General features: G+C 40.3%; 1 protein-coding gene across 6 annotated transcripts in view; it reads left to right on the top strand.

Annotated features, from left to right (window-relative positions):
• The window catches only part of Phtf1 (putative homeodomain transcription factor 1), a 40,345-nt gene that overhangs the window by 9,141 nt on the left and 12,344 nt on the right, over positions 1–18,860 (top strand). For 4 of the 6 annotated variants that reach the window (XM_060392949.1, XM_021634220.2, XM_060392950.1 and 1 more), the window contains 8 exons: positions 4,813–4,882; positions 5,214–5,372; positions 9,499–9,655; positions 11,386–11,520; positions 12,589–12,748; positions 15,177–15,350; positions 15,458–15,547; positions 17,450–17,671. In XM_060392949.1, the coding sequence (XP_060248932.1) occupies positions 4,813–4,882; positions 5,214–5,372; positions 9,499–9,655; positions 11,386–11,520; positions 12,589–12,748; positions 15,177–15,350; positions 15,458–15,547; positions 17,450–17,671 (1,167 nt within the window). The remainder of the gene's footprint in view (positions 1–4,812; positions 4,883–5,213; positions 5,373–9,498; positions 9,656–11,385; positions 11,521–12,588; positions 12,749–15,176; positions 15,351–15,457; positions 15,548–17,449; positions 17,672–18,860) is intronic. The other 2 variants (XM_021634221.2, XM_060392951.1) reach the window with 1 other exon arrangement.

The raw sequence follows: 18,860 nt of genomic DNA, 5'->3' as shown, positions 1-18,860 counted from the left end.
CCTCCACACACCTGTCTTTCCCTCACAGAAGACAGAACTGCAGCTTGCTCTTGGGTAGGCTGAAACAGTTCTATGCCAGAAACAAATAGGAGTTGAGTTGATACTCTAATACTGAGGATCACATGAGCCTGGCAGCCAGGCTGTTAAGCTGCTGTTAAGCCAGTCTCTAAAGAGGACAGTGGAATTTCTATAGAAACCAATCGGAAGAGTGAAATGGTTGCCAGCACCTCTACAGTGCGAGCTACTGTTCAGAAAGCTGTATCCAATCTATAGATCTATGTGTAAATATAAATGGATAAAGTTCATGAGATATTTGAAACTTAAAGGAAAAGTAGAAAAGGAATAATTTTATTTTAAAGAATTAAGGTGGGTGGTGCATGCCTGTTGTTAGTACTTGGGAGAAAAGCTGAGGCAGAAAGATTGCAATTTTGAAGTCAGTGTAGTCTACATACCAAGGCCTTGATCCACACTGACTAAACAAATAGTGGAAGAACCACAACAGTAATTAATATATTTAAGTGATTAGATACGATTAAAAATGAGATGTATTATATAACATGCCAATTATAGTTCATATATTCCTGAGAACTCGAATAGTGAGTAGGTCTGTTATAAACTGAAAATGCTGTCAGAGGTTACTGCACCTAACCTTAGCACCAAGCTTAGCAACACTGGTTTTAGCAGGGTGTGGGCTGTTGACCCTTGTGATGTTGTGGTAACTGTGAGTTATTACTACCCATTGTCACAGGACAGTATTGTACTGCATGTTGTTAGCCCGTGAAGAGATCAAAATTCACATTTGAAGTCTGGCTTCTGTGGACTGAGGATTGTTTTCCCACTGTTGTAAAGATGATTATACTGAAACTGAACAGTCTTACAGGGACCCTCTGCACACATATATAGTCTTCAAAACATGTTTACCTGTCAGTGTTAAGAAGGCTCACCTGATCTATAGCCATCATTCCATTTTAAAAATACAGCACTTGTAAAAAATAATTTGTAAATATAAAGTTTATCTACCAACTCTAGAAGGTCTTTAAAGATGACCAAAAATTAAAAAAAAGATGTCATAGATGAAAATGTGGGGCTGGGGTTGTATGTTGCTCAGTGATAGAGTACTTGTTCACAAACATGAAAGTACAAGAAAAAATGACTTAAAATAAACTTAGTAGAAATGTTGGAAGAAAAAGTTACTATCATATCTCTAAACAATATGGGAGAACATGGGAAAAAAAGTGAAGAAGTGGGGCCGGTGAGGTGGCTCACCCCTTCAGGCTCCTGTTACCTAGGATCAAGTCCTGAGTTTGATCTCCAGGTATTATTTTCTTTGAGGAATTTTCTCTGACTTTTTTTTTTTTTTCATTTCTTAATGTGAGTTAGATGTATGCTATACAATTACTTATAGTGTTATATTTGCCATGTCATTGCTTTTTGTTGACACTGTGCCCTCTGTTACTATTTTCTCATGTCTCAAACACAATTTTTGATAAAACAACAAAAAGAGGAATGACTTATTTTGCTTATGGTCTTTTGGCTCCATTTTCTGGGTTCCTTGTAAGGTCCAACATCATGGAAACAGGAGCATGAGGAGGGGAGGGCTCAGCTTGTGGACAGGAAGCAGAGAGTGAGGAAGGAACTTGGGAACAGGTATAAGTCAGCATCACCAAGAACTGACTTACTATATTGAAACCTTCCCTCCTAAGGTTTCCACAGCTTCCCCAACTATCCCCAAAAGTTCAGCATAAGCCTTTGGGGAAGCATGGCAGATTCAACCCATAGTCTGCACAATGTGCGATAAGAAGTCAAAGGTTGCATCGTCTTTTTATTGTAGTTTTATTCTTTTAGTGGCAATAAAATGGAAATCCAACACACTGGGAAATAGGAATTACAGGGCTCCATCCATCCATCCATCCATCCATCCATCCATCTATCTATCTACAGTTACACACACAGTCCAATGATGTTGCAGCAGTTATGTTCAGTGTTTTATTCTTTCCTTAAGGTTGTATGTCAGTGGTTTTATCCTGATTGCAGTAATCTGTTCAGGGTTTTTGTAAGGTGCTTCTAAACTAGTGTCACAGTATTACAGTTTTGTGAGGGTTTACTGTGGGAGGGGATTCTGCAGAGGTCTAGGCAGCCATATAGGCGATGAGTGCACTTCCCTCCATCAGTCTTTAGCTTGTAAGATGTAGGTTGTGTGTAACCAGTGAGGAAAGCACTTACAGTTCCCAGGCTTTCCTCATTAAAGTTTTCAAGGTCAAGCCATATTGTTTGCCTCAACTAAACCTCCTTTTTTTTGTTGTTGTTGTGGAATGAGTTTGATTCCATATAGCAAAACTCAGGATGTGTAATGGTTAAGACTGAGGATAACTTGATTCAGATCTCTGGGCTTTGGTTTCTTTAATTGTGGGTATGTTGTGTCCCTGTGTGTGCATTACAAGCACCCCAGCAGTAATTTAGGTGGCTTGCTCTTATTTTCTGACTTACCATCTTGAGAGAAGGCCTCTTGTTCTGGAACCTTGTTATATAGTGTTTGGCTACTGAGCTCTGAGAGTATGCCTCCCTCCTAATGCTGGGGTTACAGCTACCTACAGTCATGCCTAGCTTTTTATGTGGAAGCTGGAGACTCAAACTCAGGTCCTCATACTTGCATAGTAAAACCTGCTTAACCTTTTACACTAACTTTGATGGTTAAACATCTGATTTTAAAACTTGACTAAGAAGTAGCTCCTACAGGTTTTAGTTGAGCATGAAATTAAAATTCATCTCTTTTAAAGCTTTATTTTGTGTATGAGTATTGTGGTAGTTTGAATAAAAATGGCCCCCATAGGCCCATAGGGACTGACACTGTAAGGAGGTATGGCTTTGTTGGAGTAGGTGTGGCCTTGTTGGAGGAAGTATTTCTCATTTACTTCCTGTTGCCTTCAGATCAAAATGTAGAATTCAGCTCCTTCTCTAGAACCTTATTTCCCTTCATGCTACCATGACGATAATGGACTAAACCTCTGAAACTGTAAGCCAGCCCCAATTAAATGTTTTCCTTTATAAGAGTTGCCGTGGTCACGGTGTCTCTTCACAGCAATAAAACCCTAACTAAGAATAGTGTCAATCAGTCTCTAAACTGCCTGTGTGCAGTGCCTGTCTTTGGAGACCACAAGAGAGTGTTGGCTTTCCTGAAACTGGAGTTATGAATGGATCAGCTGCCTTGTAGGAGTTAGGAGCTGGTTGCCTGGAAGAGCAGCAAGTACTCTTAACCTCAGAGTCATTTCATCTGCCCTCTCTTCCCCCAGTCCCAGTGTGTATGACTCATGTAGTATACATGTGTTTGTGAATGTGGGTGCTGTGTGCCACACACAGCGTGTGCGTGGAGGTTGGAGGACAACTTGAAGTATCATTCCTTGCTTTTCACTTTGTTTGCGACAGGGTCTCCTGTTAGCCGTGAGCAGGCCAGGCACCTGGCCTGTCTTTGTCTTCCACCTCACCATGGGAGTGTTGAGGTCGTGTGTGCATGTGCGTATGTGTTGTGCATCTGGCTTTCCATGATTCTAGGGATTTGAATCAGGTCCTCACGAGTGGCAAACTCTCTATCAGCTGAACCATCATTCTACCTAAAGTTTATCTCTTACAAGATTAATAGCAGTGAAAGTATTTGACAAACTAAAAGTTTGTAAGAAAGTCAAAAGATAATTTCATAAATACACACTATATGGTAAGGTCATTGTGATTTTCGGATTCTCAGGGGTTTTGTTTTCATTTTTTTTTTCTGTAATCTAACAAAACAGGAAATGCCACCTCTTTGAAGCAGCAATGATCAGTTTTAGAGCTATTGGAAACTTGGGGGATGCAACAAAAACTAGAATTTTTACACTGCTTTTAGATAAGTGGATTAAATACATGTAACACTGCATAGTAAGCTATGTTAATATGAAATGATAGAAGACCAAGTCCCAGAAAAGTTTGGTTTTTTGTTCTTTGAAGAATATTTATGGATAAATCACATAAAGTAGATACATAAAGGGATTTTTATGAAATGGATACATCACAATATTAAGAAACAGGGCTAAAGAGGAACCTCTTAGATGACAGTTCCAGGAGTATCCGGGTCTCAGAGGAGAATGCTGATGGACAGCCAGCTTGCTCAGCAGCTTTCTGGGACCTTGGAGGCGCCTGGTTTTGTCTGAGGATAAAGTGAGCTCTGAAAATAGGAACTGAGTGGAGTTTATATGCAGAAAGGTTAGACCTCCATCCCCCAGTACCTTAAAAGACAAAAGTGCCCTTAGGTAGGAAACTTGGCATGTTACCTTGAATAAAATGCAGTGGAGATAAAATTCACCTTCAGGGTAGGTGAAGGTTAACTGTAAATCAAGATAATAAAGCCCTTTAGCTTAATCTGCAAACTCCCACTTAGAGTCCTCCAGCCTGTAACTCTCAAGTAAGGAGAATTTTGGAGGATTCCTTGAGACTCCAGAAAAAACAATTCTGAGTATTGCTACTTGGGGCAATAGAGGAGGTGTCCAGCCTTAACTCTCCTACCATGAAGCCCCAAGTGTGTAAGCTGTACTCTGATAAACTGAAGACCAGTGGCAGTATGCACACATGGAAGGTAATTAAAGTGCACTGCTTGAGTTTCCCCAAGGAATGGAGCTCTGTAACGTGCACTCACATCAGGAGACTGCACAGCAGAAGAACCTTGGGTGCTCCTCATAGGCTTGGCCATCACCATACCAAAAGGAAGAAGACAGTCTTATGTTTTACTCTTAAAAGAACTGCTTTTTCGTTGCTCATTTCTGTTTTTGTTTTGTTTTATCATAGGGTTTCAAAAACAAACCAAAAAAAATGGGCCACATAAAATCAGACTTGATTGACGTTGACTTAATCAGAGGTGAGTTGGAAAACTGATTTTTAGTATACATATTACATATTTTCTCTTTCTTTCATCTCCCACCTTGACAAACTAGAGTCACCTGAGAAGAGGAGACCTCAATTACCCCTCATTCAAATTGGCTTGTGGGCATATCTTTGGGGTATTTTCTGATTAATGCTTGAGGTGGGAGTGCCCAGCTCACATGAGAGATGCCACCGTTGGGCTGGTGGTCCTGGGTGTAGGTGTGAGTGGGTGTTAAGGTGACAAGTGGGCATCGGTACAAGCGCATATATGTATTTCTTATTTGGATTTTAATAACTGTTTCTTTTTGTTTATTGACTGTATAAAGGCTCAACATTTGCCAAAGCCAAGCCTGAGATTCCATGGACATCTCTCACTCGGAAGGGGCTTGTTCGAGTGGTGTTTTTTCCATTATTCAGCAGCTGGTGGATTCAGGTTACCTCTCTCAGAATTTTTGTTTGGTTGCTGCTGCTTTACTTCATGCAAGGTAACTCAAGAGTAGAATAAACTATGATGATTGATTTATTTTTTTATACACCAATGGAGGCTTTACTATCTCCATTTCATATGGGTCTTTAAAGCAGGGCTTTAAACCTTTCCCACTTGCAGTTCTGTTCTCCTTAAATTAATTTTTGTATGCCATCCTGAATGTCTTAGGGTTGCTATTGCTGCGATGAAACACCATGACCAGAGCAAGTTGAGGAGGAAAGGGTTCATTTGGCTTACACGGCCACATTGTAGTCCATCATGGGAGGAAGTCAGGGCAGGAACTCAAACAGGGATGGAACCTGGAGGCAGAAGGTGATGCAGGGGCTCTGGAAGGGTACTGCTTACTCTCTTGCTCCTCATGGCTTGCTTATAGAACCCAGAACCACCAGCTTAGGGATGGCACCACCCACAGTGGGCTGGACTGTCCCCATCACTAATTAAGAAAATGCCCTATAGCTGGTTCTCATAGGGCATTTTTCTTGATTGAGTCAACTTTAGCTTGTCCCAAGTGACATAAAGCTAGCTACTGCACTGGACACACGGGTAGTAAAGTAAGTTCACTGGGGATAAGTCAGAAAGAAGAGATGGAGAATTGGCTCAGTGGTAAAGAGCACCAGTTCAATTCCCAGGACCCACCTGGCAGCTCACTACTGTTCCTACGTCTGTGGCAGCAGGCATACATGTGGCAGATATCTGCAGCCCAAACACTCATATACACACACACACACACACACACACATATATATATATATATACACAAGTAAATTTAAAAATTTTTTAGCTGGGTATGGTTGGTCACACCTTTAATCTTAGCACTTAGGAGGAAGAGGCAGGTGGATCTCTGTGAGGTCATGGCCCACCTGGTCTATATAGCAAGTTCAAAGTCAGTTATAGTTACATGATAAAACTTTGTCTCCAAAACAAAAACACCAAAAAACAACAATAAAACCCCTGAAGCCAGAATTATAGGTGCTCATGAGCTGCCCAGCATGAGTGCTGGGAAGCAAACTCAAGTTCTCTGCAAGAACAGCAAATGCTCTTCACAGCTGAGTCATCTCTCCAGCCTCCAAAGAAGACAGTTTTGAACTAATGTTTAGACACAAAGGAATGTTGGAGGTTGGTCTACTGCTAATTACTGGCCCTCAAGATCTGGTTACTGCCCGCCAGATACATCCGTCCTTGTTTTGTATAAAGATGCCTAAAACATTGTATCTAGTTAGTTCATTAGATGGCCTAGACCTGGCAGCGCAGAATGGGGTAGGTATGGCGAGGTTCCGGGGCTTTTGAGGACAGATGGAGAAGGAAGAGAGGAAGGAGGAGGACGATGCTGGGTTAGCTGGAAAAGAAACCATGTGGGACTGGGAGGAAGGACTCCAATAATGGTGTGAAATGGCTCAGATAAAGAATAAAATAGCAAGTATTTATAAGATTATGGATAGAAGATAGGATGGTTAAGGAGGATGCATTGGATGGAGGCTGGGAGATGGATGGTGAAGTGACTCAGACAGTGTAGGTAGGAATATCTGCCCTGACCAAAGTAAATAAGGCAACTAGAAAATCTAACAGGTGTCTGTGTCTTATTTGTGATAGCGGAGTAGATCATTCTGTTGTGATAATCTTAGAGCAATAATAAACGTTATATAGCCCTATATATTGTTTTGTTTTAAGTTTACCATAACAAAGGAAAATTATTTCTCAAGGCCAAAGGGAATCTGGAAAAGAAAATAAAGAAAACAAAGAAAAAATATATATGCATGTAATTTTACAATGTATTAAAAATGAAAGCTAGTTGAATACTAAGGTAGTTGTGCATATTTAGTTTTATATAATTAAATCGTGCATATATAGTTATATAAATATTTATTTGAGAATTTCATACATATGTATTATGTAGTTTGATCATATTCTTCCCTCCCTCCAACTCCCCCTGGACCCTCCCCAGTGCCTACCTCTTCCAACTTCATGTCTTTCTTTTTGTCCTTAAACCCACTGAGTCCAGTCCTTGCTGCCTTTATGCCTTGCTGCCTGTGTCTGGGACCATCCACTGGGCATAGGCAGACTTAGTTTTGGTTAAGCCACCTTTACCACTCCTCTCTCCTATCCCTCCATTCCCTGCCCCCCTCTTTCATATCACATGATTGAATGATGAACTTTTCTATCACCTCCTCCAGTTAAGACATCTTCTCCCTCCTCTCCAAAGTGCAGGACAGATTGTTAAGTCTATGGAAGGTTACAAGTAAGCAGTAAAAAGAGGATGGTGATAGGGATGAGAGAAAGAAGACAAGATTCAGGAATAAGAGGGAAGTATGAGGTGTGGTTCAAGAGTGTGTTGAAGAATATCTTACAGTAAACTGAGTGGAGAAACATGCTGCATGCCTAAACCTATTTGTGCAATAAGCAAACCAAAGCAAAACCAGCATGAGACACATCTACAAGGGTAGAGGTCACATAATAGAGAATAGAAGGCCTGAATAACAAGGTCTGAATAAAATTCCATTTTGTGTGTGTAGAGTGCTTGCTTTCTAGAGTCTTTAGAGAGTATATCTCTATTCACAAATCAGGGATGTAGTTCATGAACACTCTGCCGTTATCGTGTTGGGGTTTTGGTTCTCTTTGTCAGCCCCAGTCAGAATTTGTTGAAGATTCAGCTAACCAAGGATCTTGGTTCTTTGGGTTAGTGCTAACTTTTTCTTCACCAGCAACTATTGTTTATATAACAAGAGAGTTACTATGCACACTTGTAATCCCAGCACTTGGGGAGGGAGAGGCAGCTGGATCTCTGTGAGTTTGAGGCCAGTCTGGTCTAGAAAGCGAGTCCTGGACAGCCAAGGCTACACAGAGAAACTCTTGTTTTGGGAAACTTAAAAAAACAACAACAAAAGCCTCTGCCCTGCAGACTCAAAGCAGATGCTGAGCCTGATGGCCAACTGTCGGGCAGAATGAATGGAATTTTAGGTAAGAAGTGGGAAATAACAAGAGCTGGAGAGGACAGGAACTCCACAAGGAGAGCAACAGAACCAGAAAATTTGAACACAGGGAACTTCCCAGAGACTCATACTCCAACCAAGGACTATTCATGGAGATAACCTAGATGCACAGATGTAGCCCATGGCAGTTTAGTGTCCAAGTGGGTTCCATAGTAATGGGAAGAGGGACTGCCTCTGACATAATCTGATTGGCCTGCTCTTTAATCACCTCCCTCCAAGGGGGGAGCAGCCTTACCAGGCCACAGTAGAGGACAATGCAGCCACTTTTGATGAGAATTGATAGACTAAGATCAGAAAGGAGAGGAAAACCTCCCCTATCAGTGGACTTGGGGAGTGGCATGCATGCAGAAAGGGGAGGGAGAGTGGGATCGGGAGGGTAGGAGGGAAGGGCTTATGGGGGGATAAAAAATGAATAAAGTGTAATTAATAAAAAATAAAAAAAAGTTTAACAAAACAACAACAACAACAACACAAAAAAAACAAACCAATCAACCAAACAACACCTCCCCCATTTAGAACTGTAAAATAGTTTATAGTGGGAAGTTTTATAGATAATTTTGAGATCATCTTATTTATTATTTTTATTTATTTGAAAATCTCATATACATAATGAAAAGAAGGAATACCGCATGGTAGTTAGGTAAGAGCTTCAGTGGTTGTTTTCCAGATACGCTTTGGCCTTGGGAAATAATTTTTCTTTCAGTCGAACTGTAGTTCAAAACTGTCTTCTTTGGAGGCTGGAGATATGACTCAGCAGTGAACCTGAGTTTGTTTCCCAGCACTCATGTTGGGCAGCTCATGACCACCTTTAACTCCAGCCTCAGGAGATCTGACACTCTTCATGGCACACACACAAACATACTCTTTTACACGTAAATAAAAATAAATCTTTACACCCAAAACTGTCTGCTGTATGTGGACCAGTTTGCAAAATATTGCCAGTAGGTTATTTTTCACTTACCCAGCAATCTATGGCTTCAGGTTTCACTCTGCTAATGTTCAAGTGCACAGTATTCTAGGAACTCATTTGCTTTATTAGTTCTTTGTGAAACAGCAGCCTATGGGAGCAGCAGGTACAGTTGCTAGAGTGTGGTTTTCAGAAGTGCCCTAGTGCTTTGCATTTGCAATCCTCTGCAGTCACAGCTGTTGTGTTGTATCTCATGATGCCTATTGTGAACGTGAGTGAAGTGCTCGGACCGTTGTGCCTTATGCTACTCATGGGAACTGTCCACTGTCAGATTGTGTCAACTCAGATAACAAGGCCATCAGGAAACAACGGAAATCGGAGGAGAAGGTAAGGTCAGAGGTGACTGGAGTGGTGTGCTTTTTCTTTTTTTTGTTGTTGTTGCATATTTCACTTACAAGTGAATGTTTTACTTTTCTCCTGATGCTAAGAACCTTATTCAATTTGTTTTCCTGTGACCTTTTTTCACTTAATATAGTATGTTTAAAAAGAAAACTACTACTACTTTTTGTTAACCTTTATTTTTCAAGAATCATTTTGAAAAAGCATTCTCTGGCTGGGATGTATAGCTCTGTGTATGGTGCTTGCCTAGTATGAGCATATGTAAGGCCCAGGTTCAGTCTGCACCATCCCCTGAAAAGAGGAAGGGAAAAGCCGGATGTGGTGATACACACCTTTATTAATCCCAATACTCAGGAAGCAGAGTTCAAGCCCAGCCTGGTCTACAAAGTGAGTTCCAACCACAGCTACACAGGAAAACCCTGTCTCTAAAAATCAGAAAGAAAAAAAGAGAAAGAAAGAAAGAGAGAGAGAGAGAGGGAAAGAGAGAGAGAAAGAAAGAAATAGGAAGGGAAAGAGAGAAAAACAGTGTGGGAGACAGAAGCAGGTAGAGTTCTGTGTGAAGGCCAACCTGATCTACATAGAGTTCCAGGACAGCCAGAGCTACATAGACCTTGTCTCACCAAAAAAACAAATAAAACAGCAACAACAGAAAATCCAAAACAACAGCAAAACCAATATTTATGAACATTCACTATGGATATGAATTTCAGCAAACATGGTTCAAGGCTACCAACATTTAGAACTCTTTTTCAAATGTGTTTAATTGAAACCTCGCCTCATAGTACATGACATATCATAGAATGTGGAAAGCAGGGACAGAAGAATCGCTTCAGCTTTGAGACCAGGTTGGTCTAGGCAGTGAGTTCTAGGCCGCCAACTTTATATAGTAAGATCCTGTTTCAAAAACAAAACAAAACAAAAACAACAACCCTAAGCCAAACCCAAATAAAAAGTATATAATTTTTTTTTAACTTGCTTAGATATTGATTCTATTTGGTTTCTGTTGACTGTGTGGTGCTGTGGGGTTTGGAGTGTTGAAGTTCTCTTAGTAGGTTCAGTGTTACTTTCCAAAAGTGGTTTTCTTTTTCCTCAGACTATTTCTAGATTTGTTTACCTAGACAACTAATAAATAAGACATTGACATTTGGTCAGTGAAGTTCAATACATTTTTTAATGTTATTTTCAAAATATTTGCTTTTAAAAGGAATTCCTTATAAATTTATTTAAATTTAGAATTTTCTATGGAAAGTGATCATTGTGCTGTGTCTCATTGGGATTTATAGGTAGGTTCTGTAACATAATTGTGTCAGATGTAAATCATTTAGCCAACTGGAATGTCAGTAAAAGATAATAGCTGCTGTTGTTGGTTGTTTCCTGATTAAATGTGCTGGAGTGGTAGTCAGTCAGTGTACATGTAGAAAAATGTGATCTGTCTGTCTGGCGTGGAAGGTGCCTGAAGAAACCCTTTTCTAGTCTTGTTCTGGACAGCAGTTCCATTCTTTAATGGCCGAACAAAATAATAACACAGGTCTTTGATCTTGAATCTGTTTTGTCTTTAAATCAGAAGTGTCCGATAGCCATTTGTCCTCGGTGTATGAAGCTATAACTCTGTTTGATTTCAGGGGATAGTCTGTTAGCATAATTTTCCGAAGAGATGTTATGGGCATAAATAGAAAAGGTCTTGAATAATCTATAATTACTGAAATTTTTTTTTGTAGAAAATTACGAAAAACTGTAAATGGTGATGGGAGCCGAGACAATGGAAATAATTCCTCTGAGAAAGTCAGAGCTGTAGAAACTCTGGAATCTGCACCCAGTGTTGGTGGTTTTTGGGGGACTCTCTTTGGCAACAGGTGGGAGTCTTATATTGGAATTTTTACTTGATTTTGTGTTCACCTTAGGGTTTTCAGGGGTTTTGTTAAATAATTAGACGTAGATGTAAATGATGTGAGCTTGGTATTATAGCTCTGTCATTCATTTTTAAGGGTTGTAGAAAGACTTGCTTAAAATATTGTTTCCACTGTCTTTCATGTTATTTATAAAGCTAGTAATCTGCTCTCAACATTTCATTGCATTTGATTTTAATGGCTCTTTAGACCACAGTTGGAAAAAGCTCTCTGAAAGGTTATAGACTTTGCCAGCATTTTGACAGAAAGGATAATTTAAAATAATATGGAGATCTTAGAGCTGATGCATGTGAGGAATGGGATGTGGCAAGGAGCCTGGTTTTGGTGGGCCATAGGACAGACAGACAGACGGATTAAGACAAACTCTAACTCAGTTGTGCAGGTTGTGAGAGTACCAGTGTGATGATTCGGGCACTTGTTTTTTTCCTATGTTAAGGATGATGAATTTAAAGAAATAAAGCTTTTATTTGAAGGTGAAGTATGTTCACATACTGTTCTTAAGATGCATTTTGTCCCCTTGATGAAGTGTTTGAGTTATGCTGGCTATTGTGTGGCCCATGTCCTAGGTGATTGTCCTAGTCAGAAAGGGAGTAGTAGGAAGGTGAATCTCAGGGAAAAAAACTCGTTCTGGGTTATTGCGTTCTGGAATGTAGCTTAGCAGACACTCGCATAGCTTAGCAGATGGAGTGCGTTCCTGGGTAAGGTAGTTTGGGTGTGAACAAAGCCTGTGTTTGGGACAATGAATAGAAGAGAGGCAGGCGCTATAAAGTGCCTTGATGGACAGTTTGAGATAGCAGTAGGCATTGCACTGGAGGGGTAAGCAGAGAGGGGTCCATTTTTATGAATGAGTGAATATTTTGCCCTTGAATACCCTTTTCAAATCTGAACAATATAATTTCTGAATTTTCTTGACTTTCAGAGTAATAAACTGTATTCCATAGAAGAAAGTGATTTCGTGAAAGATACTGCTCTCAGAAAAGTAATTAGTAACTCTTTTCTTTTTTAAAAAAATAGGATTAAAAGGGTAAAATTATTATCTAACAAAGGGACTGAAACTGACAATGACTCAGGCTGTTTTCATCCTATCATTAAGAAGAGTCAGGGTCGACCAGAGATCAGAATGTGTCAAGCAAGAGAGAAAGCGAAGGTTTCGGATGGAGAGAAGTGCCATAGGGTAAGATCTAGATGGGCCTAACAGGGTCTTTTTTTTTTTTTTTTTTTGTCCTATGTAAAAATTTCCTGTTCTGAGACTGTGTTAGAGACAGCAACTAGTACCTGTAGGTGTGTTGAGTTTGTCAGCACTGTAAATGAATAAAGCAACTGGTTATGAACAGGGAAATACTACAAGTAGACTGGAGCTTATGCTCTAGGATGAGATTTACTGATTCTGCTCCTTAGCAGCTTTCATGGTAGACGGTGGGCAGGTTGAAGTGACGCAGAGTAGGGTAGAGGGACTTTTCCAGAGGCAATGGTCACTTTCAATGGAAGCTTTCTAGGTCCAGTGGAGTTTGTTCTATGTCTCAAACTACACATTTTTGTTTTGTAGTTTTGAAATGTTTTCTTCTTGAGCTGAAACATTTGATCCAATACTTATTTTAGTAAGCTTTTTTAAATTGTTTTTAAAAATAGAGTATTTTTATTTATTCTTTGAGAATTTGATATGAGTATGCAACATGTTTTGAGTATATTTAGCCCCCTCTGCATATTGGAAATATGGGACTCCCCCTGCCCCATATTTCCCTCCTAGCTTCATATCATCTTTATCATCTCCCTCTCCTCCTCTTTTTCTTCCTCTTCCTCCTTCTCCTTTTCCTCCTTTTGTAACCCATTGAATCCATTTAGTGCTGCCAGTATGAACATGGGTATAGGGCCATCCACTGGCATGTCAGTAACATACCAGGGACCATAACCCTAACGAAAACAGACTCTCTTTCCCAACAGCCATCATCTTCCAGAAGCTCTTTAGCTAGGAATAGGGCCTTGGGAATCCCTCCTGCATACATGCTGGAATGTTGACTATTTTGATCTTGTGCAGGTGCCACAGCAACTGTGAGTTAATCAGTGGAGTGGTCCTCTCATGTCCAGAAGACACTGTTTTACAGCTGTCTTCTCCAACTTCTGGCTCTTGGACTTTTTCTGCCCTCTCTTTAGTAATGTTCCCCGAACCTTGAGAGGGTGGTGTGGTAGAGATGTTCCATTTATGGCTGTACAGTCTACAGACACTTACTCTGTACTTTGACCAGTTGTGAATCTGGTCCATTGGAAAATAAGCTTTTCTAATGACTGACATCTGCACTCATCTAGGAGACAAAGATAAACATTTATATTTATATATTCAAATATATATATATATATGGCAATTTGATACTGTTTTCACTTAGTGAAATAATAATATGTTTATCTCTAGGGCCTATGAGCTCCCAACTATAAGAATTTTGGTCATAGGTATGTAGTTCCAGGCAAGAGTTCTCTTCTGTGGAGTGGGCTTTAAATTCAATCAGAAAGCAGTAGGTTACTCTATAAGATTCATGCCAGTACTGTACCAACAGGCAAATCTTGTAAGACCAGTTGTTACTGTAGTTCATAGGCTTGCAGCTAGGTAAGACTGTTGATAACTTTTCTTTCTTGGAAGTCTGCAAAGAACCTTCTGGTACTATGAACTCTCCAGCAAGGAGTAAGCTTCCAGGTCAGGACCAGTTTGATTTCTCCAAGTCCTGTGACCAAAGTGTCTTGTTTTTTAGCAGTAGGGTCCAACCAATCAAGTTCTGGTGTGCAACCAAGAGTAATGGCAATAGCATGTATCGTTTTGGGGTCTTTGGGAAAGCTCCCCCACCAAGCAACTTGAAGGAAGGTATTTGAAACATGGCACTGAGCTCTCTGGTGAGAGCCAATGGCTTCTAGGAGGTATGTGAACCTCCTCATGAAGGGTAACTCCATTTAAACTCAGTCATATCAACAAATTTGGTTATTAGTTTAGGATGCTTATAAAAGGTTTCCATATAGCTTTTCTAAACATCCTTAGAGCTATTTATCCTTTGTCCCACTCCTCTGTCCTACCCTCCTGTTTTCTGGTATTTATTATGCCAGCATTGCAGTAAGGCATTGTTCTAAGTGTCTTACAAGTACAAAATGACTTCCTTGTTTATGCAACCCTATGAGGTAGTGTAGTTTCTGTTATCATGACTTTTCAGATGAGGAAACTGAGCCTCAAGGGAGGCAATAAATTGGCCCACGGCTGCATAGCTAGTAAGCAGATGTGATTCAGGCGTAGAGCTGACCTGAGCCTGTGGTGTGACTTGTTATCACCCTGCCTCAGCATTTAGGCTGCTGAGTTCCAAGTGTACAGTTTTCTAAATTTTGAAATTTTTTAAATTGTTGAGATCAAGTAATATATAAACTTGCTAGTTTAGGTTTCATTAGTGTACAGTTTTCTAAATTTTGAAATTCTTAAATTGTTGAGATCAAGTAATATATAAACTTGCTAGTTTAGGTTTCATTTCCTTTTATGTCTTGGGAACTGTTCTGTGATTTTGCTTTTACATGGGCAATTTCCTGGCGTGTTTTGGGCTGTCCATTGTAAGACACTGTTGTTCTCTTTGTAGGAGGCTTATAGGCATTTGTGTAATGGAATTTCAGATGATCTGTCAAGTGAGGAGGAAGGTGAAGCACGGACACAGATGATATTATTGCGTAGGAGTGTGGAAGGGGCATCAAGTGACAATGGTTATGAAGTTAAGAATAGAAAATCAATACTTTCAAAGCACCTAAACTCTCAGGTAATTTTCACTTTTGTCTACAAAAGCATGGAATTTACTCTAAAATTTCGAAATAGTAGCAAGATATTTACATGCTTTCGTGTTGTTTGTTGGCTTGATTTTGGCAGGTAAAGAAAACCACGACAAGGTGGTGTCATATAGTACGGGATTCAGATAGTCTGGCTGAGTCAGAATTTGAATCGGCAGTCTTCAGCCAGGTAAAGTACCTTTTGGCAAGAGCAGAATCTGAGGTGTTTGTGTGTGTAGTGGCTTTATCTATCCTCTTTCTTTTTGTTTTCTGACATGTGTATTTAGTTTGCCTTCAGTTCTGTTGGCTCAATTTGAGACGATTGCTCACCCCCAAAAAGGAAGTGAATTCTTTTTCTTTTCTTTTCTTTTTTTTTTTCCTGCTCTTAAAAGTATCAAGATGAGCTAGAGAGATGGCTTAGTGTTTAAGAACACTTACTGCTCTTTCAGATGACCTGGGTTTGATTCCTAGCACCCACATAGTTTCATGGATTTGTTACTCTTATTTGACCTCTGTCGTCATCAGGGAACCAGGCATGCTTGGGTTGCACATTCATACATGCAGGCAAAAACTCTTATACACATAAATAAATCTTTAGAAAAAAAGTATCATAGATGACGTTCAGGAAGGCAATTACTTTTGGCATGGAGATGGCTTAGGTGGTAAGATGCTTGCCTCATAAGCATGGGACCTGAATTTAATTCCCAGAATCTGTGTTAAAAAGAAAAGACTGGGTGTGGTAGCACATGCTTGTAATGTCAACAACAGGGAGGCAGAGACAGGTGGCTTTCTGGGGCCCTAGTCATGCATGCATGTATACACAGAGCGAAGAGGCAGGAGGGAGAGAGAATGAGAGTTTTTAATTTTTAAATTTTTAAAAAACTATGTGTGTTTTGTTCATATGTATGGCTTTGCACCATGTGTGTGCCCACAGATGTCATGAGAGAGCATCAGATCCCCTGGAACTAGAGTTAGGAGCTGCCATGTGAGTGCTGGGAAACCAATCCCAACCTTCTGCAAGAACAAGTGTTCTTAACCATTGAGCCATCTCTCCAGCTAGGTTCTTAAATGATATGGTTACTTCATACTCAGAGCCAGGAGTGGTGGTGCACACCTTTAGTCCCAGTACTCAGGAGTCAGAGGCAGGTGGATCTTTTGAGAGCTGGAGGCCAGCCTTGTCTACAGAGTGAGAATGTGTCCAGGAAGCACTCACCATATAGCACGCCGAAGCTGAATAGTTGAATATTTTGGTAGTAGCTTCTTAGAGGGAATTTTGTTTTAAAGTCCTGGTTTGACAAGTTCAAGTATTAGTCAGGGTTCTCCAAAGGAACAGAACTGACAGCATGAATGCATGCGTGCATACATGCTTACATACATCCATACATATATACAGACACACATATGCATATGTGGATATGTATGTCTGTGTTTATGTGTGTATGTATGCTATACAGGGGATTTATTAGACTAGCTTACAGGCTGTGGTCTGAATAGTCACACAATGACAGTCTCATGACAGAAAAGTGAGAATCCAGTGGTTGTTCAGTCCACATGACTGGATGTCTCAGCAGTCCCAGTTTGGTGCTGGAGTGATGGAGCGATTAATGGAGGGATTCTGGTCTTCAATTTGTGTTTGAATCCTGAAGAAGTTGGGTTTTAGACTAGCTACAGCAACAGGATAAATGGACTTCATAGTGAGCATTAAAGCAAACAGGCGAAAAGCAAAACTTTCTTCTTCCATGTCCTTTTATCTGGGCTGCCATCAGATGGTGTGGCCCAGGTTTAGGGTAGGTCTTCCTGCGTCATGTAGCCTATTAAGAAAATCTCTCCCTGGAATACCCAGCAGCTTAGGTTTTAGTTGATTACACATGTAATCCAGCTGACAACCAAGATTAGTCATCACACCAGGGTTTTTGGAGTTAGATATTTAAACATGTATTATCATGTTTATTATATGAAGTCTTGGGAATTAACAAATCATGGTGATTAACTTATGAAGGCTTACCAGTCATTGCCATTAAATAATTTGTTTTGTGTTTTATGTATAACTGTTTTAAAATATGTATTTCCCCCTTTTTGTTTTTCTTTAAAGGGTTCTAGGTCTGGTGTAAGTGGTGGTTCTCGGAGCCTTAACTTGTCAAGAAGAGACTCAGAAAGCACTCGCCATGACTCAGAGACCGAGGATATGTTATGGGATGACCTTCTCCATGGCCCAGAGTGCCGGTCATCTGTCACCAGTGACAGTGAGGGCACTCATGGAAATACCCTTCATTCAGGAACCAAACGTGACCCCAAAGAAGATGTCTTTCAGCAGGTACATGAGAACAATGATTAAAATAGTGTGCTAGTAGCCAGGTGGCGCACGCCTGTAATCCCAGCACTCAGGGAGACAGAGGCAGGTGGATCGCTGGAGTTTGGGCCAGCCTGGTCTACAAAGTGAGTCTTGGACAGCCAAGGCTACACAGAGAAACCCTGTCTTGAAAAACAAAACAAAAAGTGTGCTAGTTATTGTTTGCCATCTTGACAAAAACTACAGTCCCCAAGAGGAGGAAACCTCAGGTAAGGTTGCCTGGGTCAGATTGGTCTGTGGGTATGGCTGTGAGACGTTTTCTTGACTATTGGAGGGTACTGTGAGCTGTGCCATCCCTGTGCAGATAGTCCTGGGCTATATAACAAAGGTAGCTGAGCAAAGCCAGTAAACAGCATTCCTCTATGGTTTCTGTTTCAGTTTTGCCATGAGTTCCTGTCCTGACTTTCCTCAGTGATGGACTGTGACCTGAGAGTTTTTTGTTTGTTTTTTGCTACAAGACTCTGCAGTTGCCTTGATCTGAATTCCTCTGTGTAGCCTTGGCTCTTCTGAAGCTTGGCCTTGAACTCACAGAGATCCGCCTGCCTCTGCCTCCCTGAGTGCTGGGATTAAAGGTGGGCACCACTGCTGCTCAGCCAACTTGGGAGTTTGAAGATGAAATAAACCGTTTACTTCCCAAGTTGTTTTTGGTCAGTGTTTTACCATGGCAACAGAACCAGAACAGATAGCTGATACTTACTCTGTATCAGCATTTCTAAGCCACTGTATCATGTTATTTAACTTTGCAGCAATCTTATAAGGGTTGTTGCTATCCCCAATTTGTGATGGGGAAATTGAGCATAGTTTATAAGGAGGAGAACTTGAGAAGACTCTGCGGTTGCCTTGACCTGAATTTCTCTTCATAATACTTTGCTCATTGTCCTTTAAATGACCTTTACTGTTTCTTTTCTCTGAGTGGCATTATTTGGTTGATACTCTGTTTTATGATTTCTTGGATTTCATATTTCATAAAAATTATGCCAAAATGGCATTTCTTGTTTCTCTTGTAAGCAGTAATCAAGTGACAGTCTTGATCTTGGGTTTGATTTTAGTCTAGAATCATAGACTCTTTAGCAGATATTTGACTTATTCTATATCTATAGACTATTTTAAAGCATATGTCACATGCTAAAGTAGTTTTAGGGATACTGTGAAG

The sequence above is a fragment of the Meriones unguiculatus genome, chromosome 10 (genome assembly GCF_030254825.1).
Source record: "Meriones unguiculatus strain TT.TT164.6M chromosome 10, Bangor_MerUng_6.1, whole genome shotgun sequence".
Lineage (NCBI taxonomy): Eukaryota > Metazoa > Chordata > Mammalia > Rodentia > Muridae > Meriones > Meriones unguiculatus.
This window is presented reverse-complemented; position numbering and strand designations above follow the sequence as displayed.